The following is a 25,651-nucleotide window of genomic DNA, read 5'->3' as shown; positions in this document are numbered from 1 at the left end:
GATAGACGTAGAGTAGTGAGTGACTACTGTGAGTGAACTTTTCTGATTTTTAATTTTGACTAAAGTAACGCCGGACCAAAAATCGGCCCCCAGCAACAAAACGGCCCCCAGCCAAAAAAACAGCCCCCACCCTTGGCAGCCTACCGGGGGATTGCCCGGTGCCTGGCATTGCCAGTCCGGCCCCGATAGTTGAAACATTTTATAAAACTTGGCCTCCCATTGGTTGGTTTGGGAGGAGGTATGTCACACCACCATGATCACATTCATATTTTATACAGTCTTTTGTTCATTCGACGTTCTCATTACATAGTTCTACAAGTACATTACATGTAACATTTTCATTGTTTCCATTAATTTTTCTTCCGCTGCGTCCGTGAAAGAAGTATACACACTGACTTTGGGTCCCACGGCCAGTCGTGTTTCTTGGCAGACAAACAATATTTTTTTCATAGCTAATCGACCATGGACACTTGCACTTCTTCTGCAGTGCTCAGCTTTCTGTATAATTTTTTTAATTGTTCATGCTTTTCTCTCCAGCCCAACTATCATGTCAATTTAGGGAAAAGGCAGGGCCATTCAGCCCACTATGACGAATAAAACATAAGCATTTATTAATTACATAAAATGCACTTTGCAGTGCTTACCACCCATGTTTGCTCTATCCCATGTTAATATTTTTCTTAGCAAAAGCGGCATTATTATTATTATTTTTTTATTAAAGCAAAATGTAAGATGCGAAATAGTCATGCATTATTTTTGTTTCTTTCGAAGCACAATGTAAAATGCGACCTAGTTCTTTCATGCATTACTTCACATAAGTGCACACATGCGCAAAACGATTTCCCTGTGTGTTTATGTGATTTGTACTTTAGTTACCATTGCACACTGTTAGTAGATATTGCGGGGGGTGTCAATTCGAGCAGGTTTTTATTTTTTTTCACAAAACGCTGCTCGATCATTACTCCCACCTCTTTTCTCAAATCACTTTGTTAATCTGATACAGTAAGTAAGTAATATGTTTATTGCTCAGTTAATTAAAACCATTACAAAAAGATTGAATATCGTTTGTAAGCAGTAAAACATCAATTTAAAATATGTTTATGACCACAGTTAAAAAGCACACGTTGAGATCACGGAAAGGATCCACTCCCCCAACCCTGATAACCCGTAGTCTTGTTTCTTCATTTTGAGCATTTGAGGTTAGCAGCAGTTCATGAGACAGAATTGCCCCGCTAGTGAGAGTCTTGGCTACAAAATAAAGACATGCTAACAAATGCATGTTTGTAGTGCGTAGTCCAGTCTCAACATTCATTAGTTTGTACAAGGATGAATAGGCTATTGATCATTTCCTTTGAGGCTTATATGTGCAAAAAATGCTTAAAATTGTATGCTTAAAAACACAGTTACAGATGTGAGTGCAAAGGATTGAAAGGTTCCAGTATAGCTACATCTATGATCTGTTGATGTCTGTTTTAATCGAAGGTCCGCTGCAGTTAAAAATATTACCAGATAGCAGCTTAATTGAATATCTTTGCCAGAGAAGCTTGCAAGCACTGCTTGTCGGCACGACCGTATTTGGTTTTTGTTAAAAATTGGTCTGAGTAGTGACCGGCGTTCCCGCATCAGCTCAGGGCAGATGGTTATGATATGGACTATGTCCTCCTCTCCTTCCCCGCAGAGGCGGCACGTTGCTGGCTTTGGCGGGCGCAGCCAAGGTGGCAGATGGTATGCTGTTGGCAATAAGCCTAACCTGAATTTCAGAAACTTCTCTTTGGTGGTTTTAGAGAAGTTAGCAAGTAGGTAAGCTTGAGGAGACGCTTTACTGTAAGATTGAATAGTGAGCCAGCCATGTGAACGCTCCGTCAAGGCCACTTTGTCTTGTATAATGGACTCTTTTTTAACAATATTGTTCACATTATTTTTTTTGAAGCTTGTCATAGTCCCCGACGTTGCCCAGAGTTGCCGTAACCCCAGCTGGTTCAGTGCAGTGTCCAAGAAGTGTCTGGTTGGGCAGGTTTCTATGGTTTCTACTTCTCTCCACAAGTAGACGTTTAGTGTTTCTGGCTGCCCTTTTTTGATCTTGAACCAGGTTTTAACAAAAGCTCCTTTTCTGGCTAGCTCCTGTCTTTGTATCCCAAATTCACGCCGCATTTGCGCTGGAGATGTGTATCCAGGCAACCCATATATTATTCTCAGCGCCCTAGCAATGATGCCATTCAATGTTTCCGCGTCCCTCCCTCTCATGGCTTCACTTCCATATGTGATTGATGGAATAAGTTTGGCCTGTATCAACTTGGTCAGAGGAAGAAAGCTTGGCCCAGCAGTAATATTTTTCAAGTTCCTTAGTGCTGTCGCTGTTGTTAATCCCCTCTTTTTTATTGCCTCACATTGCGCTTTGTAGTTGCCTTTGCTAACAATCATGACTCCCAAGTATTTATATTCTTGTACGACTTCAAGCTTAACTTTTGCCAGGTGCCAGTTGTACTTTGTTTTTGTTTTCCGTTGATTTATACACATGACATTTGTTTTATCTTGGTTGATGCCTAATCTATCGATGCCTTAGTATTGAAATGTAGTGTCCAACAGGCGTTGTAGTCATATGGGTGTCCTGCTGATGAGTACTAAGTCGTCTGCGTATAGAATGTTAGATAGCCGACGACCTCCTAGCTTCGGGGCATGCAGATTAATTCAATTGAGTTGGACTGAAAGCTCGGCCATAAATAGATTAAAAAGTGTCGGGGCAAGTACGCATCCTTGTTTTAGTCCAGAGGTTGTGATGATCTTTTTTGATAAGTGTTCTCCTGCCCCAACTTTATTTGTACCCAGGTGTTACTATGCAGAATGATTAGTTGTCTCAGGTGTAATGGTTGGATATCTAATTTTTTTAGTTTTTGCCACAGAATATTTCTGTTTATATGATCAAATGCTAAACTGTAATCGATGAAGCAGATGTATAGAGGCTGTTTGATTACAAGTGCAGTGTCGATCATTAGTGAGAGGGCGGAGATGTTGGTAGCAGTGCCCATATCTCTGCAAAATCCAGTTTGATTATAGGGTATTGTACTGATTTATGTGGCCCATGTTGTTAATTCCTGTAAAAGTACCCTGGCATAGTATTTAGCCTCACTGTCCAGAAGAGCTACCAGCCGGTAGATCTTTGGGTTGCTCCTGTTACCTTTTTTATAAATGGGTGAGATTTTTGAGCCCCTCCACGATGATGGTATTATTGATGTCTGTAGGATTTTATCAAAAATCGGTTTTAGGACTATGGTCCAAAATTCAGGATCTTGTTTGAATAATATAGGTGGGATCTCATTCAGGCCAGGAGCTCCCTCTCGCCTACCCTTCAAAATTCTCTTGTAAACTTGGATTTTAGTAATCATGAGGTTCTGGGCGTGTTCTGCCATGAGGTTTCGCTGGTGCAGGTGGGTTTCCGTGCTGGGCGCGGGATTATTTAAACCAATTTGGGGAGTCTGTTTTTTGTTAAAATGGGATTCGAGATAACTTATCCAAGCATCTTCTGTGAAATTGGAGCTGATGTGCTGACCTTGCGAGTTAGATAGGGCACTAATCTTTTTCCAGAACTGTGCACTGTTGTTGCTTTTAATATCGTACAAAAGTGTAGCCCAAAGAGATTCCTCTGCTTCCTTTTTGTCTTGCCATATACGTTTTTTCCGGGTAGCTTTTAACTGCCGCAGTTCTTGCAGTGCTGAGTGATCATTCTTCAGCCTCCGCAGTGTGTAGTTAATCCATACTTTTAGCTGTTTTAGTTTGCCGTTGTTACGTAGGATGGGGCCTGACCGTAGGTTTTGATAGCACTTTATTCTCCTGTTTCGAGAATGGCCCTTTAAATCTCCGTAGCTATTACGTAGTGCGTTTGTAAATGTCTCCCAGCCTACGATTATATTGGGATTGCCTGCTTTCCCTTATTCCCAGATTTGTTTTGCTAAAGAGAGGAGTCCCTCGGGATTATTGGTTCCACAGTTTACTCTTCTTTCGTTGTTGGTGTATTATGAGCAGATTGTGTTTGCAGGGGGGGCAGTTTGTAGAATGATTGATCTTCTATCATGATTTCTTGGGGTAAGTGGTCACTGAAATCTACGCTTCCAATGCAATAGTTTTTTACTCTTGTGAACATATGGCAAGAGCAGAATGTGTAGTCAATTGTGGACCGTGTTGATACATTATTAAATGTTGCTGTTTGTCGGCGATCTCCAGGAAATCTGCTGTTTAATGCACGTGAGCCAAGTTGCTCTAAGAACGACAACAGATTTTTCGAGGTGTTTGTGGATCTTCCATCGGTGCTGATGTCTTGGGGTGTTGGACCCGGGCCTTTATGGCTGGTTCACCCCTGAACTTTTTGCTTTTGATGGCGACCTGGCGTTCATGATTTCTGGCTTGGCGCACTTTTTCCCTGGGTCCCAGAGTAAAGTGCATGCATGTAGTTAGGCTGGCCTGCCCTCCCATAGGAATGCATGGGGAATGTCTGTGTCCCTGGTAGTTCCTGATGCGTGAGGAGTGCATGCTCGAATTTGGTATGTGCGAACTCGTGAGAGTGAATGCTTCGCAATGGTGTGTGTTGCATGAGTGTGTCATGTGTAGAAATGCCACTTCTAGGAGTTGGCATATTAATGTAAAATATGCCTGGCGTGTGATTGGCTGGAGCTGGCTGGTGAGCCTGGCTCCAGGAAGGCTGGATGGGTCTGCCCGGTGGTGAGTGTGAGATTAGCATGCTGATGGCTGGGGAGGAGTGCACCTGGTCCCTGATGGGCCTGGACTTTCCCCACACAATGCTGGTTCCGCCCCCTGTGGTGCGACTGATGACCCAAGCCCTGCCAGTGAATAGAGAGGGTGGTTGAGGTAAACAGAGTACTCAAGAACCAGCTACAACTGGTTTCTCCCCCACCCTGCACCTACAGACAAAGGATTTCAGTGTATAAAAATGGGGCTGTGTCCCCACTGAAACTGTTCTCTTCCAGGATCTTGAGGGGGCTGATGCTGCTGCTGGGGCCAGGAGGAACCGCCACTTGGACTGCCTCCCTGCCTGGAGGGCCAGTGAGCTGGCCCCTGGCCCAGCCTTGCCACCCTTCCTACCTACGGACTTTGCTGGAACTTTGCGCTGCTGAGGGACCTTTTGCTGGAGCCTATTCGGCTTTATTTTGCCCACTAATCGCTGGGAGCGCTTTATCTCTTCTTTCAAGCGCCTGGGAGGCTTTATGTGCATAGAGCCGGTGCCCAACCGGCATTTGTCACCCCGTGTTGGGGCCGAGCGGCGCGGGTGCCATCCCGCTCATGTCTGCCGTTTTTATGCCCCCTAGCGCTAGGAGCGCTTTCTTTTCATTATTACCAGAAAGCCGGTGCCCACCCGGCATTGCCCCGTGTCTGCTGAAGAATCGTCCTCGTCGCCGCCCGGCCGAACCGGAAGTCAGGCAGGCCGGGGGCGGGACAAGCGGACAACAGGAAGCCCAGGTGGGAGCCCACCCCGCACTGGGACGCGTGACCAAGAGAACAGCAGCCGCGGCCCCGGAGAGTCCCGAGGAGCAGGAGCTCTCCGCCTTCAGCCGCCGTCCAGAAGAAGCCCAGAAGAGAGGAGCTGACCCCGTGAGGAGCCGCCGCCTCCGACAGCCGGTGAGTGCAGGGCGGGCTCCGGGTCGCTCCTCTGCTCGGGAAGGTGCCGCAGGCAGAGGCAGGTTAGTGTGCTCAGGGCGGCCCCGGTTGGCAGTGGGCCGCCCCCACGATCTCCAGGGGCCATTGTTGTTCTTGAGTCCCCAGGAGGGGTACTCCAGCAAAGCAGGTGGCATCATTGGTAGAGAGCCCACGAGGGCTCCGGGGGCATTTGTTATTTTGAGTCCCCAGAAGGGGGGGCTCCACGAAGGCACCAGCATTTGTTGAAGAGCCCCGAGAGGCTCGAGGCACCATATTTGTGGTGCGTGGCCCACGGGGGCACATGTGTTGTTGAGCCCTGAGAGGCTCTTGAGGGCCATAGTTCTTGCAGAGCCCCGAGAGGCTCTGGGTGGCAATCAGTGTTCTTGAGCCTGTGAGGCTCCCACGTTGTCCCATCCTTGCTTGCACCAGTTGCCCAGCACTTTGTGGGCAGCTGCCACGTTTAGGCCCTGACATTGGGACACAGGGCGTCCTAGCCCCAACAAGGCCAGAGGGCCTAGGGACTGCCACAGGTTGTGGCTCATGTGAGTTTTGTGCAATTACTTGTGCTTGCACCTCTGAATGTGTTTTGATGCATCATGTGTTTTTCCTTGTTTTTACACCGCTGAATGTAGGTTCTGCATCATGTGTTTTCCTTGCATACACATCTGAATGTGTTTTGATACATCATGTGTTTTCTTTCCCTACACCGCTGAATGTTAATGCATCATGTGTAATGTTCCTATGCTTATACCCCTAAATGTTGGTAATACTTAGGTGGTTGTTTTTCTCCTAGTACAGGTGTTGCTAGTGAGGTCTTGGTTCCCTGCGCAATATTTTCCTAAGGTGGTTAGGGTTGTGTAGGAGGTACTTACCCTTTACCAGTATTTACTAGTTGTGTGCTAATTTGTGCTACATTTTCTATTTGGTTCTATAAAGTGTTCTATGTACTAATTACTATTCCTAAAAAGTGATGATTCCTGACAGGGGTCCAGGTGGCCCTGTCTTGTACATATCCCCTGTAAATTCTGCCCGTGCCTGTTGGCACATTGTAAAATGTGTGTTCTTATCTAATGTGTTTTGGTATAATACAAAGGCTATTTTTATATAACCTTGTGTGGAGTTTCCTTTGTGGTGGGCCTTGGGTGTTGCTGGGTGCGCGCGCAAACACTTAACCTACATAGCCTCCAAGTTTAGCCTTGCTGCTCGCGCCACGTTACCTAGAGGGTGAGCGGGGGTTATCTTGGTGTGTGACTCCCTTGCCCTGACTTGGAAGTGGTGGTCTCTGACTGATGTTGGCGCAAGCCTTGGCCAGCCAGAGATCCCGTTTCTAACATGGGGCATTCACTCCCAAGCAAATGGATCCTCCTCTGAGTTGATGTCAACAGCTAGTTTCTTCATCATCTATAAGTTGAAGTCCCCAGTTATTATCCAGTGGTTTCTTTTCTACTCTGTTATATTTTTCACCAGCTCCTCCTTTAATTGTTGACTCCCTTTATTTTTGTCGCGTAGATGCAGATAGAGGTTCTTTTCTTGTCTTCCCCTTTAGAGGAATTCGATTTACTTGTATTTTGTTTGGTGGCTCTAGGTTTTATGATAAGGGTTCTGCTGCATAAATACTGCCTATGGAGCTGTATGTAGCTAAACCTCCCTTTTTGTGTCCGAATTTAGCGTTTCTAGTTGCCGGTAGGTGAAGCATGTTGAAGCCATGCAATGCCGTCGGTGCTTCACTCCATATTTCTTGGAGTGAAATGATATAAAATTTCTGCAGGTAAGATTGCAGTTCTAGGTCCGAGGTCTAATCTCCCAGCCCATTGATATTCCAGGAGCAGATTTTCAGTGAATTTTTGAGTGGGAGTGCATGCCTCTCAGAGTGTCACACTCTTTCAGTTTTGATGTTTATTGTCCTGGTAACCGTGCTCCACTCCGGTGTTGATCTGCTTCTATCCGCATATGCCCTAAGTGCAATGTGTTCTCTATTTCCCTTGTGCTCTCTGCTATTGCTACGCACCCCTCGCAGCACTGAGAATAATCGTGGGCTCGGTTGTCCAGAGCCAGGGTTTTCTTCTTGGTGCTTAGAGTCAGCCAACAAGGGATCAGGATACCTTGGTTTTTCAAGTGGCGTAGTTTGATGCCCCAATCATTGAACTTATTTTTTTCTTTTAGGATTCTCTCAACTAGGTCTGGTGTAGCCCAGACTGTTTTCGTTAACTCTGTGCATGGGTGATCAGGCGATTCTTTAAATTCAACTGACTCCAGGTCAGTGGTTTTTATGTTCTTTAAAGAGTTGATGGACCTAAATAAACGCAAAATGTTACCTCTGTTTAATATGTCAACCAGTCCCTTAAATATATACTCTGGGTAAAACATAATTGTAGTTGTTGTACCAGACTGCCCAGATTGTGAGTCCTGAGTTTTCTCTGTCTCTATTGAGACCTCTGTTAATGGTGATGACCTCCACACTGGTATAGTCAGGCCAAGAAGCTGGCTGTTGTTTGCTTAAGCTTTCTCCATACTTTGCACTGTTGTTTTAGTTGTCTCCCCATCCCTGCAAGTACTTCTTTGTAAGGCTATCTTCTCCCCTGCTAGCTCCAGCGGTCCATTTGTTGATAATATTGTAGTTATCATCGGTTCCCCTGTCGTGCTCCTGCTGTTGGTCCCCAGTTTTTGTACCAAACCATTAATAATTGAGTCATTGACGATTGTGCGCACAGTGATTTCCAGTGCATTATCCTGGGTTGGGCTCTTTTCCTCTTCCCGACCTGGGACCGCGTTTGCTTCTACCATACAAGGATAGATTAGTTGATCATCCGTGGGTTCAGCCTGGGGGCCATATATTTCATCCTTGCTATGTGGCAGTGCCTGGATGGATTTTTGGTTTCGCCCCTTCCTCCTTTGTTTTCTCCGCTGTTTGGACGATAACTGCGCACCTTCTATCGGTTCTTCATTTTCCGGGGATTTACTAGGTTGAGTGATCTTACTCGTCAGGGCTGCTGTTGTTCCTTTGGCTAGTGCACCGTTATTAGGCCCTTCAGTGAGTAAGTCCCCTTACGCAGCAGCCTGCCTCCCGTCTGTTGTCTGTGCCGCATTTGCGGTTAGCTTAACCTGGGACTTGGGGTCCTGGGCTTTTCTTGGCTTTGTTGTTTGGTGACTACTATTGCTGGTGTGTGCCACGCCAGGCACTGTTTAGGTTGGCACTGCTTTCCTAATGTCGGCAAGGAGGTTGTTTAGTGCTAATGGTAATGTTGCTAGCTTGTCCACAATGGTTAAACAGGTGCAGCTAGCCTGGGCGAATTTTGTCTCTGACTGGGCCTTCTTGATCAGGTTGTTAAGGTCTGCCAACTTGTCGTCTATGCCAGCGACAAAAATGGAGAGTGTGTTGAGGACTGACAGCTGGAGGTCCATCTTGTCTGAATGGTACTGAAGTGCATTCACAGACATTTGCATTGTTCGCAATAAAGTGCACCAGACGCCGTCTTTGCTTTGTCTCTTAGCTTTTTCAATGTTGGATATTGGAGAACTGTTATTTCTTATTTCTGACTCACCTCCAGAGGCAGTGGGGTAAGACACAACCAATTCCTCCCATTCTTCAGGAGTAAGATATGATAACTCAGGTTCAGTTCTGTGAGACCTTACTGATCCTATTGGTGCCTGAATCGTGTTACAGACAGATTGAGCTGATTGAGCTGCGACAGAGAGAGAGACTAGACCATGTTGAATATTACATTTTTCCTGGCCATCATGTATTGACGGTATTTCCCCAATGTTGGTATTTTTTTGTATATTGTAGGAGTCTTTACTATCTTCTTGGCTCATGTTAGCTTGCTCATGTTTACTTTGCATGCCTCCTTGTGCTTATGTGACCCCAGTCTTTCCGATGAGTCTGCCTCAAAGGTGCCCAGGGTGAGGCGGTTTTCGTTACGGTTATGGTCATCCTCCATGTTGGCCTTTAATAGCGTGTCTAGCCGCTGTGGAGAACCATAAGAAGCAATGCTGAGCCTCTGGTTTCCATGAGTTTCCGCATCTCCTTCCTGTGCTTGTGGGGACATTTTGTCTAGGGATCCGTCCTTGAAGTGCTTGTCAGAGGTGCTGTTATAGTTATAGGGGATGCAGTTATTGGTCATTGCCCCATTTTTTCCTCCAGACCTTCTTCTCCGCCCTTTGAAGTTGATGCTCTGCTGCTAGCTGCCAGTCCGGGCGTGTTTTGGTTGGACTCATTGTCAATTGCAGTGGTTGTAGGGGAGGGTGTCTCCGGATGACTCAGGACATCGTGTCCCGAGTAATCGCTTTTCTCAGGCCCCTGGAATTTTGCCTTCTTAGTTATGGCCGGTGCAACTTCTCCCTCTTTAGAGCCAACGTCTCCGCTACTGTAGCTTTTGCCGTGGACTGCTGATGGCCCCCGCTGCTGCCATTGCTGTTGTTCTACCAACTGGTGTTCCCTTTGATGTGCATGTAGAGGTTGGAGTGGCTCGGGGAGATTAGTTACTTTGCTGCTGTTTATACACAGTACCGGCCCGGCAACTTTTAGAAATGAAAACTTTGTGTAAATTTTGGGTTGGTAACATGGCTTGGTCAGGATGTGCTGCTTACTATCCCGCTTGTCGAGGGTTCGGGATTGGAATTGGCAAGGAGCGGAGAAATTAAATTGAAGACTTCGTCTTTTAACCTTGCGTCTGCTTCAGCGCCACCCTTGTTTAGTAACTGCTTGACTGCTCTCTTCATCTTTTTGGCAGGGTCTACTTGTGCCGGCTGCCTTGTCTTTCCAGACCGCATTATTGCGTGCAAGATGCTATAAGCTCTTAGATTGAGGTAGCTGTCTTGACTGTCTGTTGACTGTCTCTTATGGCCACAGTCTTTCTGGTGTCAAGTTTTTTCCAATATTGGTGTCAAGCCTCCCACTTGCTCTTATGCTCGTTCTTAAGTCTCTCCTGGTGCTCTCTGGGTACTCCTTGCTGCTCCTCGTTGCTAAGCCAAACGGGGGAGGAGGATAAGTGGACAGCTGAAGCGCAACTGGAGTGGCACCAAAACTCCTAGCAGCTGACTTCAGGGGTATCTCCCGCGACTCCTGCTCCTTCCACTGCAGGTGTCTCGGGTGTCTCAGCTGCTGTATGGAGGCTGTAAGGAGGCTCGTGCCCAAAACACCCCCCACAATCCTGTCCCTCAGCCTCAACCTTGGCTGACAAAGACTCACCAAAAAACTGACCACGGGCCTCACCTCATGCTGCTGCTGCTGCTGCTGTCACCAATCTTGCCCAACCGGGTCCTTTCCTCTCTTCCTCACTGTTCCTTACGGCTGGGTTGGGCTAGGCTCAATTTCACTAGCGACTGCGCCCCCGTAGCTCCACTGCCACAACTGCCGCTGCAGACACGGAGGCAGGGCCGGGAGCGTTCGTGAGTTCAGGCAGACAAGCGGGCTGGCGAGCGAGCTGGCAGGCAAACCATCGAGCAAACCATCGAGTGCCGAGGCTGCCGAGGCTGCCGCTAACCTTTAATGCCCCCTTCCTCCGTGTAGTCCGTGTGCTCGCTTCTCACTCGCCTCTCTCTGCAGCTCTCTCTGCAGGTGTCAGCTCGCGTGCTAGTGCCGGTGCAGCCCGTTCCGATGCTCCACTGCTTCGCTCCGAACTCCGAGCTCCGAGCTTCAGCAAAAGCGAAAACCAGTACTGGAATCTTAATCCGATACAACTTTACACAGAACAACACAATGCATCCAAACTCAGGCCCATTGAAATACAAACCACCTCAGGCAAATTATAAGCAGCAGTTTAAAATAAACACAACAATATAAAAAAATGATTGGCTCAGGAAAAACCAGATGAGATGTCATTAGGGGCAGGGGCAATAACAGCAGTAATGACAAAGAGACAGATCACCATTCACTGAGTGAAACAACACTGGTGCAACTGCTGCAGATCAGCACCAATAAGCATACACAGTGCTCACTCCGTAAACGCATGGGTGCAGCTGCCAAAAGCAGAGCCCATGAGGTCACGGCGGGCGATATTTAATGTTAGCCCACTGAATACCAAGGCTGCGTGATCTTCAATCCACCTGCGGCCTCTTTAATCCACTACCAGAAACCCTGTTCCCCTATCTCACTCTTGCAGGTTCATACTTTCTCACTTTGGTGATGTTTGTCTGTCTTTCAGTTCTTCCTTTCTATCTCCTTTGTGTGTTTTTCTCTCTCTTGCTCTCGGGAAATGTTGGGTCAGGATAAATAAGTGCAGGTGCCTAGAAATAAGTGCCGGTGGCTCCCACCAGCTACCACCGGCTCAAGTTAACCACAGAGCACACAGGACCTCTGAAAACAGGTATCATATGCCATGTGTTAGGTGTGTACAAGGGAAACAACATTGAAGGACTGCCAGTCTCAACCAACCAGATGCCACAGCGCCCACACCCCTACATGCCAGACCAATTAACTGGAGCTCCTGTCTTTCTTGGTAACCCCTACTGACTAACATCAAGCCAACACGAAGCGTTCCATGGTTGAGGACAACAGTACTCTCAATCCTCACTCAGTCAGACCTCAGAGCTCTGCTGCACCTCATATGGGAAACCTTGTCATCCTTCCTACACCAATAGCACCTGGTAAATCCACTTCAGGCACCTCATCATCCTGGAATAGCTGCATCATCTTCTTCAGTTACTCACCATCTGGAAGCCACATTGCACTGAGGCTCTTATTACAAGTGGCTTTGAGGGAAGGTGTAATTTATTGCATATAATAAAATCTACACCTGCATATGATAAATTGCACTTACTATAGGCTTTTGGGGAATAACATGCAGAGTTTGGTGCTTCCCGCATCATAACTGCATTTCACGGTAAATACCTATTTCCCTTTTTAAAATCTGGGAAGTTTGACCTTTCAAGAATCGACTAAAGTGTGTCAGGAGTTAATCCCACCTGGTAACTATGAGTAGGGTGTAGTGGAATTAAGATCTTGGAAATGCTCCTGTTGTTTTTCCTTGTTGGATATCTATGAAGCGGCTTTACCCATGCATCAGACCGCCACTTGAACCTTGTTAACGGCAAGATAAACCTGTTTGGCTCCCCACTGACTCTCCACTGAGGACACCACGATAGCTTTACCATGGTGGTGGTCTACAATTCCTCAATCTGGATCCTAAGTCGCTGACAGAACGAGGGATTCTGTGTATGCATTGGAGGTGGGGGGTCAACGCTAGAGGTAGCCCACAGCTGTCCGTCATACTTAAAGCTGATGTAAGGTTCTCACTTTTGATTCAAATAAATCTACAATTTAGACTAAAATATGCATTGCTAATTATACATTATAAGCATATTATAAACCACTGTGGTGAGATTTATAACAAAGACAAAAAGGTATGTTCTCCTGAATTTCAAAGTGACTTTGGGTTGGCATTCTGCAGCCAAAACCTACTCATAGATCTTAGCGTGTCACATGGATATGTGTCGGTAAAGCTGGGAATATTTAAGGGTCATTTATCTAGAAGTTCACTTGGGGCATATCAGCAAGGGCCGGCGATAATTATCGCTCAGCGCTGTTAGCGCGAGGATAATTATCGCTGGCTAACGCTGGATTGTACCACAGAGATAGCATGCTATCAGCAAAGCTTATCTCAAAAGCAATACAATTCCAAGCGCAAGCTGCCAAAAGTGCGATTATCGCTGGAAATCCTGTGATAATCGCACATTTGGCGATAGCTTGATGATAGGGCAGGGAATACTTAGCCATTATATCCACCTTCCATTTGGATATAATGGCTAAGTCAGACTGAAAGCAGGCATCAGGAAAGTAGCGATAACCCAGGTTAGTGCTACTTTTCTTATCACTATGCTGTTTAGCGTGCAGCTTGTTAATTGAAGAAATGTCGGTTAGCGACATTTCTCACGTTATTTTGGTGTGGAACGCCAACTTTGCATCTCCTTAGAGATGCAATGGGAGGCGTAGGGGAAAAGGGTGCTAACATGCGATTATGCATGTTAGCACCCTCTTGTTAATAGGGCGATAGCTTTATCTCCGCTTTTTATGGCTTTTAAGCCAAAAAAGCGGAGATAAAGCCCTTGTTAATATGCCCTCTTGTTCTTTTAAGAGGCTGTAGTGGCAGATTTTAAAATGCCGCTGGGAAGCAGTGGTATTTTAAAGACAGATGCCTCAGTGCTTGTCACTGTATCCAACTTCACTGTGAAGGCGGCAGCCTCCTCTGTCATTGCTTAAAGTCAAAATCTATAAACATGGTACATATAGAAGTCAAATTGCATCATAAATGGATCCTAGTTATATCCAATTCAATTAAATATATCCTCAAAAAGACACACAAGCACCATAATAGATCCAATAGTGACTGTTTAATTTCACAGTTATTATAACAGATCACTGTAGAGAATGCTTCAAAACAGAAAAGAGGGTTCCTCCAGGGGGAGTGTGAAAAAAGAAAGTGTGCTTCTGAGAGTAGAATAGATATATAGGGAGGGAAATCAGAGAGTAATTTAAACAATCAATTACAAACAGTAATGTCCTTAGTAGACTGGTCGTGGTTTACAAAGGCACCAGTCTTACAATGGGGCCTGTCTCACATTGAATTTTGAGTAATTTTCTGTTTCTTGATGTTGTACAGAGTATAATCATCTGTAGTGACTTCTATATGTACCATGTTTAAAAAGTTTGACTTAATGAATACATTCCTAAGGAAAATAGTCTAGGGCCAATGATTCCTATACCGAACATTACCCAGGTCCGTGGACTAGTATGGGTCACCCCATTATTATGTAACAGTCCTCTGTCATTGGGACAGGCAGTGAATGTGACCAAAATACCCTTTTGCTTGTTACACAGCAGTCACTATGTTTTATGGGGCATTTCTCATTCCACAAGTGACATAGAAGTGGGAGAAGAGGTACTCTGAAATCCAAAAGGCAGTGGTAGTTAAGAGTGCAGGGTGCAGTAAAGGCACAAGTCCTTGTATAAAAATGTACTTATCACAGCATGCATGAATGCAAGGGTCTGTTGTTGCTTGTGGGCATTCTTCACACTACTAAAACATTTACCACACCGAAATGCACAACTTATACAATAGTTGGCATTAAACTCCCGTAAAAATGTTAAAAATCCATCCGGTAAACGTACACAGTTTCATTCAGAGTAGATCCATTGACCCAGGTCCATCGTCCTCCTGCGGGTGTGATGAACAGTCCAATCCAAGCCTGGATGATCCATTTAGATCTGAGATAATCCTACACACAATAAACACAAATATAGGTTAGGTGCAAGTCGCACATTCACCTTTCCCTCCTCATGGACACAACTGCGCCAATGCAACATTGTTAGAAATGGGGGTCTCTAGTTGGCAGAGGTAGGTACCTTTGTCCAAATAGGGACCCTTGTTTTTGGTCAGGGTAAGGGGGATAAATTACTAAAATAACCCTTGCTCACCCCCTTGGTAGCTTGGCACTAACAGACAGGCTTATCTCAGAGGAAGTTAAAAGCATTTGTGAACACATACAGTAATACAGTGAAAACACTACAATTGGACACCACACCAGTTTAGATAAATAAGTAATCTTTATCTAAACCAAAAGAAGACCAAACGACAAAAATCCACAATACAGTTTGACGAAAACCTTTCAAATGGTAGAAATAGTTCAGTTCAATGCAAGTTGTAAATGTGACACTTTTTTCGTAACTTATATGCATCTCGCAAAACAAACAAAATGGCGGCAGGGAAGGTGATGCGTCGGTTCCTTACACTCAGGGGAGGTGATGCGTCGGTTCCTTACTGCAGCGCAGGGGAAGTGATGCATCGATTCCTTACTGCATGGGGAGTTGATACGTCTGTTTCTCATTGCGGCTCTAAAGTTGCAAAAGTCTTGGCGCGGTGATGCATCGAACTGGAACGATGCTTGGTTTCATGCAGCCACACAGCAGGCTTGTGTTGGAATCTGTGCGGCGATCTTGGACTTCGGAGATTGTTACACCCCATGCGTCTTGCAACGATTTCTTGAGCCGTGGCAGGCGCTGCAACAGTTCTTTCAGTGATGTGTCAGATACAGGCACGGATGCGTCAAGCTTCTTTGATGTTGCGTCGATTTTCCAGCTCCTAGCGAGAAACAGTCTCCATAGGTCCTAAACCGCAGCAGGCACCTCTGCAGGTTGGAATTCCCAGCAAGAAAATTCAGGGGAGCTGGTGGCGAAGTCTGTGTGTCCCTAAGACTTCAGAACAGGAGGCAAGCTCAGTTTGAAGCCCTTGGAGACATTTTCTTCAATCAGGTGACAAAGCAAAAAGTCTGTTATCCTTTCATTGGCAGCAAGCAGCCACTGCAGGCCAACCCCAGACATCAAACAGCACAGGGCAGTTGCGGCCCATGGTGGGAGTGCTGCAGGGCGCTGATGTGATGCAGGGAAATTTGTTTTTATTATTTGTTAGTGTACTTACCTCTGTGCAGCCATATTTTGCAGTTTACTACCCCCCACCCTGCCCCCTCCCGCCCCACGTCAGCGCCTGGCAGCACTCCCACCACGGGCCGCTACTGGCACAGGGGCAGTATTCCTCCTCAGCTTATCCGGCTCTTCTCCTTGGCAAAGATTCCTCCTGATTTCCCAGAAGTAATCTAAAAGTCATGGGTCTGGGCCCCTTTTTTATGCCCACAAATCCTTTCTTCCCTGAAGGCAGAGAGTGTATGTACCCAGTCAGCCAAAACCAGTTCTGTGGGGCACTTTGCAAGTGCACAACAACCTCCATTGTCAGTGTGAGTCCTGGCTCCAGACACACCACAGGGGGGCAGAGCGGTCATTGTGGAAGGCAGACACAGCCCTATTCAGGTGCAGGTGTTACTTCTCCCACCACTCCAAATGCAGACCAGGCCTATTCAGCCCAGCCCTGACTCATCAGACTTTTGGAACCACTGCCCCTCTCCAGCTCCTGTCATCCAAAAGCCAGACATGCAATTCACAAACCTAGCAGAGGCACACTGGATGGTTAGGCAAGAAAATACCTACTTTCTAAAAGTGGTATTTTCAAACAAAGAATGTAAAAATCGCCCCCACTAAAAGATGCACTTTACCATTCTGAGTTCAGGCATGCTAAACTTTATCTTTCTACCTTGTACCCATGGCCAGTTATGTTTATAAGATGTTATAAACAAACTCCCCATTCTGTACTATGGGAACAGGGAGCCTTGCCATAGTGAAAAACGAAATTGGCAGTATTTCACTATCAGGACATGCCACACACTCCAGGGCATGTCCTACCATTAACATACAATGAACTCTGCCCACAGGGTTACCTTGGGCCTACCTAAGGGGTGACTAATATGTAAAAAAGGGAAGGTTTCGGGACTGGCAAGTGTGGGCTCTTGCCAAGTCAACATGGCAGTCCCAGACTGCACACAGGCTCTGCAATGGCAGGCCAGAGTAACATTTTACGGTCTGCTTCTGTGAGTGGCACAATCGGTGCTGCAGCCCACTAGCAGCATTTTATTTACAGGCCCTGGGCACACACGGTGCACTGTACTAGAGACTGACTAGTAAATCAAATAGCCAATCATAGAAACACCAATCCATAACAGTAATTTACAAAGAAAGCACTTGCACTTCGGCACTGAACAGCAGGGGTAAAGTGCCCAAAGCATCTAGACCAGCAAAACAGAGTCCAACATACAGTAGAAACACAGGAGGAAAAGGCAAAAAATGCAAGGAGATCCACACCAAGGGTACCAGGTCTAACAACCATGATGTATGGAAATTAGTGAATGGACATAGATGCTGTTGTGCAGAGATCTTACAGTGTGTAATCCCCAGCCCGAGGTGCATCCTTCATTAATTGTTGTGGTACAAGAGAGGGGATGAACATCTCTTCCTTCAAGCCAAGAATAGACAGATAAGTCCATGTATGCTGAAGAACTTGTAACTGCTTATGACTTTCATTTTACAGATTGTTATAAGTTGTATTACTCCAGCCAAGCACACATGGACTCCAATTCCAAAAATGCGGGCTAGAAACACGGCATATGGTCCGCGAAAAAACCTGACAAACCTACCTGTGCAATGCAATTACATAAATAGTATTTGTATTATTTGTTACAACTGTAATTTTCCACCAAAAATATAAATTTTGTGTATACTATATTGACCCGTTGATCTTTCTTTTCTTTTTTCTTTGGTTTGAGTTAAGCAGCACACATAGAATTTGCAAAATGCCATTTCAGATTGTTTGTATGTACAGAAAGGGACACCTTCCTGCACAAAAACAATCTTCCCCTACAATGAAGGAAATTTTGCACTATGGAGCACAGGTGTCTGAGTTGGCACTAGACAGCTAAAATTAGCGCAAGCGCAGGAGGAAACGCAGGGCTGCACCTTATCCTTGTAAATAGCCGCGCTCCGTCACTTACTAGTAAATATGATCCTTCACATTTTGCTACCATGTGAGGAGGAGTGAGGCTCAACTAGTCCAACTCATTTGACATCCTTTAAACAAGTGCTTAGATATATTTTTTGAAAAGTGGCAAGGGAAGGCATGAGTCACGCATAGAGACACGTCATCTTCATCCCTGCAGTATTATCGTGTGTGGTTTGGAATACCTCGGAAACCCCCTTTTGAGGCTTGGGGAGTTTCTCTTGGGCTTATAGTACAACACCTCTATGTTGTTTTTTGAAATGCACAGTGTGCAGCTTGTGCACTTTTGTTTTTATGATTTCTTTATGTTTATCGTGTCAATGTTCACCCACCCTTCTGGACATCACTACCTGTCACGCACCTACTTCTTGTACCACTTGGAGGCCTCGGAGGGTCTGATGGCACCTTCCCTCCCACCACTGTCTTATGGTATGTGAATACACCAATACTGATATAAATCATACACCCATACATCAATTACGGTGATAACCAAGGTGCAAAATGTGAAGGGACTTAATTCCCCGAATAAGAGATTGTCAGTATGGAGGTCACTCCTGTGGACTTCCCCAGCAATGATATTTCTCCAGGAAACACATCCCTCAAAATACAATTAGCATAAAACGCAACATAGATTACACCCAACTGTTCTTTATTCCTCTTTCAACAGGAAACACAAAGGGATAGCTACTAAATATACCCACTTTCATATTACTGTCAAAATTACGGAGAGATGTATTCTTGCGGATGTATGTCGTTACAACGCATACTTTTACAACGCATACCTTTACAACGCATTTTTTACACCACAACATCCATTACAACGCATTCCATTACAACGCATGCCATTACAAAGAAATCTTTGAAACTACCTTTACAACGCATTCCGTTACAACGCATACTACATTTACAACGCATACCATTACATTGCATATATGGTAAGTATTGGATAGTGTAGGGGTAAAAATTACTATTCTAACTCCAGGGGGTGCAACAGTAGGGTAAGTGTTGGATAGTGTAGGGGTTAAAATTACTATTCTAACTACAGGTGGTGCAACAGTAGGGTAAGTATTGGATAGTGTAGGGGTACAAATTACTATTCTAACTCCAAGGGGTGCAACAGTAGGGTAAGTGTTGGATAGTGTAGGTATGCATTGTAATGGAATGCGTTGTAATCACTGCGTTGTAAAGGTATGCGTTGTAGTGGTATGCGTTGTAGTGACATGCGTTGTAATGGTTGCGTTGTAATGGCATGCGTTGTAATGGATGTTGCGGTGTAAAAGTTTCATTGTAAAGGTAGTGCGTTGTAAAAGTTGCGTTGTAAGTGTTGTTTCCCATTCTTGCAGTTGATGAAGCAAGGACTAGTGGAAAAGAGACTTGCTTGTATGCAATCTTCTCCTGTAACCACTAACCTTGTACTAAACTTGTATTGTGGAAATAATATGCATTACACGACATTTAAGAATAAGATTGAAGCTTGCCTATGTGTCTTATTACCCAGTAACCCAAGTGTGATTCTTAAAATGGCCACTAACCGAAATTCTTTAGTACGCATGCGTCAACTGCGTAGTAATTTTTAACCAAAAAGAGAGGGGCTCTATATGACCCAAGGGAAATAGAGCTCCAATATACTGTTAATTAAAAAGGTTTTTTCCGTTGGGAATATAATCACAAATTATAGTATACGCACATTCACTCAGTCAGCAAATTTATACCTGCAATAAGTACTAGCCAAGACTAGCCAAGAGCGACTGGATCAGAGTCTGTCTGGCCGAAAGTGGAATCAATGGAAAGATCTTTCTAAGCATTCGCATAGTTCCAAAACAGGTACAGAACGACAGTCTATTCCCTCTTGTTCTACTGCACATGCGCAGTGAACCAAGCTGGAAGACGCGCTGTCAACTTGGACCTCGTCCAAGGTTTCCAGTGGATACTTTTATGGGAACCGGAAGGACAGTCCACTGAATTGGATAGGAACTACTGTTTTTTTCCCTCTAATATGTGACAATTACTGCGGGCCCTATTCACAGAATTAACTTAAGACAAAATCCTAAAACGTACTACTTTTGGTACTCACAGAATGCACTTACTACTTTTGGTATTCACAGAAGGCACTTACTGCTTTTGGTATTCGCAGAATGGATTTTCGACTACTAACTTTACGTCCACACTCGGGCCAGAAATTCCGGCCCAGAGGTGGAGCTTCCGGCTTGGGGGCGGAACTTCTGGCTTCGGGCGGAGCTTCTGGCCCGGAGGCGGAGCTTCCGGCTTGGGGGCAGAGCTTGCAGACCGGAGGCAGAGCTTCCGGCCCAGAGGTGGAGAATTCAGCCATGGTTAAATCCCACCTCCGAGCCGGAAGTAGTAAGTGCATTCTGTAAATACCAAAAGTGGTACGTTTAGGATTTTGTCTTAAGTTAATTCTGTGAATCGGGCTCCTAGTGACTAACGGGTGGGAATAAAGACTGATGTATAAAACTTAAAGGGTGGGATTTTAAACAAAGAGCTGAAAGAAATAATGGGAAATAAGCATGATGTGATGATCAACTCCCCTTGCCTGTCCAATCAGAGTTAGTATTTTCATAAGTTTGAAACATTAATGGGTGGTACCAGCATACAGAATGGTAAAATTGAGGTAGCATTAGTTAGCTAGCACTGAGCCCGGGATGCTGTCTGAGAGCACAGAGGTCCAGACCGTGATGCTGTTGGAGTGAAGGAGAGAGGTCCTCTGTCCTGTCCTGATTCCTGTCCTGAAGCCTTTGTTCACCAAACCTTTCCATGGGGACTCTTACCAATTCCTAGGCCTGGGAGTTGGTTTCCACACCATACTTGGTAACTATAACTATATCTGTATATGCGCTTATGTGCTTTTCTCTCTATCCTCTCCCTTACAATACAGTATCATTGCAAAGTATAAATGAATGCAATTTGATTGATTATTTGAATCTTCCTTCCTGTGGGAAATGGGAAATGGAGTTTGTTCTGTACTGTGTAAGTGGTTCACATGAATTTAATCTGAGATCAAATTTAGAATTACATCCCGACTCTGTGATAATTTCCAAGGTGTAAGTATATTGAAACCATATGTCATTTCACCATCAACTAGTTCCAACTAATGGTCCATTGACCAGAGGAAAGAACTTTTCATCAGTGAAAGATTAGTTAGGGACTAGAGATAACTAATCTGAAGAATTACAAAAACATGACCCAAGCGATTATTGCCAGTGTGTTGTGAATGAATTTATGGGCCCAGGTGAGTATGTGGTGTTAGATTACTTGTTGCTGGTAACCCGCTGGATCACAGGGAAAGGTGGCAGTCTTCTTTTGTCAGTGTTGTCTCTGTTTACACTACTAATAAGGGCCAAAACAAATGTATTGTTGATTTTTTACCTGAACTGTCAAGCTTCGTTATGGATGATCTAATTGTTATAGTTGATTTTTATACAACCGGGGATGATACTTGTTGCAGGTCTGGCTCCCATCAAGGGGGCTCAAGGGTGCTTTCTAGGCCTCTCAAGACACAACTCCACACACTGGGGCTTTGAGACGGATGGCGAGAGCAACATGGTACAGACCGGAGCTATTCATTCTTCTCCCATATTCATCTTACACACTTGAGGATTTTTACTTGCTTTATTTAGCTTATGGAAGTTCTTTTGTGGAACTGAAACTCACTTTGCTCCACATTTTGTAACTTGCAATGATTTGCAGGGCCATCTATTTTAAATATAACGCAGAGTGATTAATCATTTTTAGTTTTAAGCTTATCTGCTGAATTAATGAAGCTTGTAACTTTGACTTGTCTCCATAAACCTTCATGGTTTAGAAACCATCCGCCCTGTTTTTTTATAGAGCCAGATTGGTTTCACAGTATTTTTAAATATTCTGCTGATGTTGGTTTCCACCATAAACCTTTAGTCAGTAACTATAGGTCCATACAAGCAGCATAAAATATAACAGTTGGAGATGCGCAGCACTGCTATTAGCTTTGCCACTGTTTGAGCTGCATGGGCAAATCCCATGCTAGCAAACAAAAAGCTTTGATAAAGCAAGACTGATTAGCTATGTCAATTATAGTTAATATTTGTGATAGGTATCTGTCATCAGAATATGTCTCACGTTTTATTGTTTGACTATAAATCCACGTGTAGCTTTCCAGAGGAGTTCCTATTGTCATTGCATTAAATCAATCAATTATACCACAGTGTTGTATGTGAAATGAAATGAAATGAAAATAGGTTTTATAAAGCGCAAAATAGCTGCCCGGAGGCGTCCCAGCGCGATGTATTTTTCCTCAGCAATATTTGAAAGTTCAGTCACACTCCTTTCTTTATTTCTTTATTTTAAAACAAGTTTCTTAAATTGCATAAAGTAATTTGAGGTATGGGTACTACAGGAAGTGGCCTCCTGTCCTTCAGGCGTAAATTGTATAAACCAAGCTGAGCTGCCCTTTCCTCCGGGAAGGTCCAACCTGTAGATGCTCCAAAGCGAGTCTTTCGCTTTTACACAAATGATTGACCCAACTTCTTGAGGTTCAAATTGGTATTTATTTCATATAATAATTATTTGAGGATGTTCCTTATGTTCCATCCCACTTCAAGGTAATGGTATATACATCTTTCCAAAAATGTTACAATACATATAAAGTCTTGTATGTGTTCTGTTTATGCTTAACAGAATATGGTGAAGGACCAGCCCTTCACCTGGGGGTATTCCCTAGTACAGAAAGGACTGAGGTGCGTGTAAATCCAAGAACAATTAAGAATGCGGAGAGTGGTTTAATCTGGACCGGGTGAGTTAATAGTACAGAAAATGAAGCGTTTATTCGATGGTGCCTCATATTAATCGCGCCATGGATGAGAGAAGAGTTCAAACGCCAAACTTAGTGGCTGTGATAATGTGAAGTTAATTATCCTAGAAAGATGAAGCTTTAAAAAATGGTTAAACCGTTTGGGTGAACATGATCTGATATCTATGGTGCGTGAGTCAAAATGTAAACTATGGTGCTTTGATTATTACAACCAGATTTTAACTAACTTCAAGAAAAGTTATGATTTGTGCACTACATGGACCGTAGTATTTTGGAGTTTGAAAGCCGAAAGAAAAGCTGTGCCTGCGCAGTTAATCAGACGTGAACATGACGACAAGTGTCGTTACAGTTATAGGCTACAATAGTTATGGTGTTCGTACATTATCATCCAACGTCGCTATTGTTAATCATAAAGCTAGTTTAACGTACCTGTGAAGCCCGTCTTGTTATTGCAAGTGAATGTCTGTTGTCGAAATGGTAAGAATGCAAGTGTGCCTCAGGTCTAAAAGGGCGCGTGACCTGGAAGTGTGTGGTAACGGTCTAGTTGTTGTGGGGCACGCCCCGACCGGAACCGGAAGGGCGGAGATTGTGAGTGCGAGGCTGGAGCTCAGGGCGAGCAGTGTTTCTCCAGCGCTCCAAATAAAAAACTTACTTTATTCCCCAACAAGGTCCCAGTGTGGTCATTTACAGTAGCGGGCGGACCGCTATAAATGGCGACGAGGCGGGATACATAATCCACACAAAAAAAAAAAATAAACAAACCGACGAACCACGCGGACGGGGAACACAGAGGTCATGCAACTCGGAGCGCCGCAGAGAGGAGACGCGGGAACAGCCAGCGAGCGTACCTACAATGGCAGCCTAGCGGAGGAGCGCAGCAGAAGGCACTACAGACGAGCTGTCAAGGGCCGAGTGGCGGGAAGTCAGAGACACGACGTAACAGCCACGGTACGTAGGTAAGAGGCCACGTGGTAAAATAAAAGAAAAAAAAACAGAGAGGCGGACCCCACAGCCATACACGGCGGGAACTAGACAAGCTGCCCCTAGTGAACTAAGGGGATCAGTAAGCGCCCAGAGGCGGCAACGCAGAAAACCCTATACCACAAAGGGAATTCGCAGCGATCCTTGTGCACGCAGACAGAGCCTAAATAGGGGCCAGACGCATTCAAGGTGCAGTACAGAACTTGGAAACGCGCAAGGGGGAGTGAGCCACCTCTAGTAGCCATCAAGGGTACTGCCAAATAGCCGAGGTCACAAACCAACTGTCACAGCTGAAGGCACAGTGGACGGCAGGGAGTGGAACAGGAGGCAATCCTGGACTCCCGAGGCGCGTCAGGAAGTGAGGGAGACAGCTCAAGCCCCAACAGAGCAGGGGAGGAGAGACCAGCCCCAGGCAGCCCGCCAGGCAATAGCGGACAAGCCCAGGAGCCCCAGAGGGACAGAGAAAGGATGGCGACGACATCCACATCCTTGAGTGTGTTAGTACCATTCTTGCCGAACAGAGGTGAACTCACAATGCCGTGGGAGGACTGGAAGAGGTACTTCCAAAATTATCTGTCAGCACTAGAGGAGGAAAGTGACGCAGCATACTCCAGTGAAAGAAAGAAAAAGATACTGCTGCATAATCTAGGGCCGGAAGGCATCCGGGTGTATGACAATATTGTAAAGGCAACCAGACAGGCGACCGACACCGAAGTGCTTCAGCACGCCATCGAAGACATAGATGCTCACTACCAGCCAGTGGTGTACGTGGCCATAGACTGATGTAAGTTCTTCCAGAGGAAGCAAGAGAGCGGCGAGACCATCGATGAATATGTAGCGGCGCTTCAAAAACTAGCATTGACGTGCAGATTTGGGAACCTACACGACGAGTTGGTGAGAGATCAAATCATAATGCATACCTCGAACACCACAGTGCAAGAGAAGCTATGGGTCAATGGTGACGCACCGCTTAAGGAAGTATGGGCATTGGTGAAGAAGGTAGAGTTGTCCAAGAGGTGCGCAGAAGCAGCCAGAAAGGACACAGGCAGCAAACAAACAGTATGCAAAGTGATGATGAGCAATAAAGGAGAGAAACCGAAACAAACAGGACCACCCAGAAGTCAGTTTACGAAGAAAAAACAGTAAAGTACAGGAGTGGGGCAGAGAGTGAACTGGGACAGGAAAACGAACTGCTATTGGTGCGGCAGCCTCTCACACATAGGTAACGACAAATCGTGCCCAGCGTTCAAGGCTAAATGCGCATATTGCGGGACATTTGGACACTACGAAAGAGTCTGCAGGCGGAAACCCAGAGGGGCGGCAGTAAAATACATCGAACAGGGCGATATGGAGGAAGAAGAAGTGCAAGGAGATAAAGAAGAAGGTGAAGAAATACTCTACATAGATGTGCAAGTATTGAACGTAAACTGCAAGGCATCCAGCAAACCGGTACTGAAGATGAACATAGGGGGAGTAATGATTGACATAGTGGCGGACTCAGGATCTCCCATCACGATTGTCCAGAGAAAAGTATGGGAAGAAGAATTCATGGGAACAATACAGAAGGAGCTGCAACCCATGGACCTGAGACCGGTTACCTACACAGGTCAAAGGATCCCCATGGTCGCATACTGTCCCTTACTGTTCGAGTTCTGAGGACGTCAAGCAGAATGCAAACTATATGTATCGGAAAAAGGGCCGTCGGTGCTTGGATGGAGGGACCAAGGCGATCTAGGCATCAAACTGAATCCAGGAGGAGTAGAAAAAGTAATGACAACGGACACGGAAGAAGTCTACGAAGGAGAAGCGTGGAAAAGGGAGTACTGTAATATAGGCTGCGCCGAGA

At 45.3% G+C, this 25,651-nt stretch overlaps 1 protein-coding gene across 1 annotated transcript in view; it reads right to left on the bottom strand.

The window, feature by feature from the left end:
• The window catches only part of LOC147668103 (uncharacterized), a 414,401-nt gene that overhangs the window by 12,126 nt on the left and 376,624 nt on the right, over positions 1–25,651 (bottom strand). The window contains exon 8 of the mRNA XM_086948782.1: positions 14,753–14,859. Coding sequence (XP_086804908.1) covers positions 14,753–14,859 — 107 coding nt within the window. The remainder of the gene's footprint in view (positions 1–14,752; positions 14,860–25,651) is intronic.

This window comes from Lissotriton vulgaris, unplaced genomic scaffold, assembly GCF_964263255.1.
Source record: "Lissotriton vulgaris unplaced genomic scaffold, aLisVul1.2 SCAFFOLD_504, whole genome shotgun sequence".
Taxonomy (NCBI): domain Eukaryota; kingdom Metazoa; phylum Chordata; class Amphibia; order Caudata; family Salamandridae; genus Lissotriton; species Lissotriton vulgaris.
The sequence above is the reverse complement of the archived record's forward strand: the minus strand, read 5'-3'. Positions and strand labels throughout refer to the sequence as shown.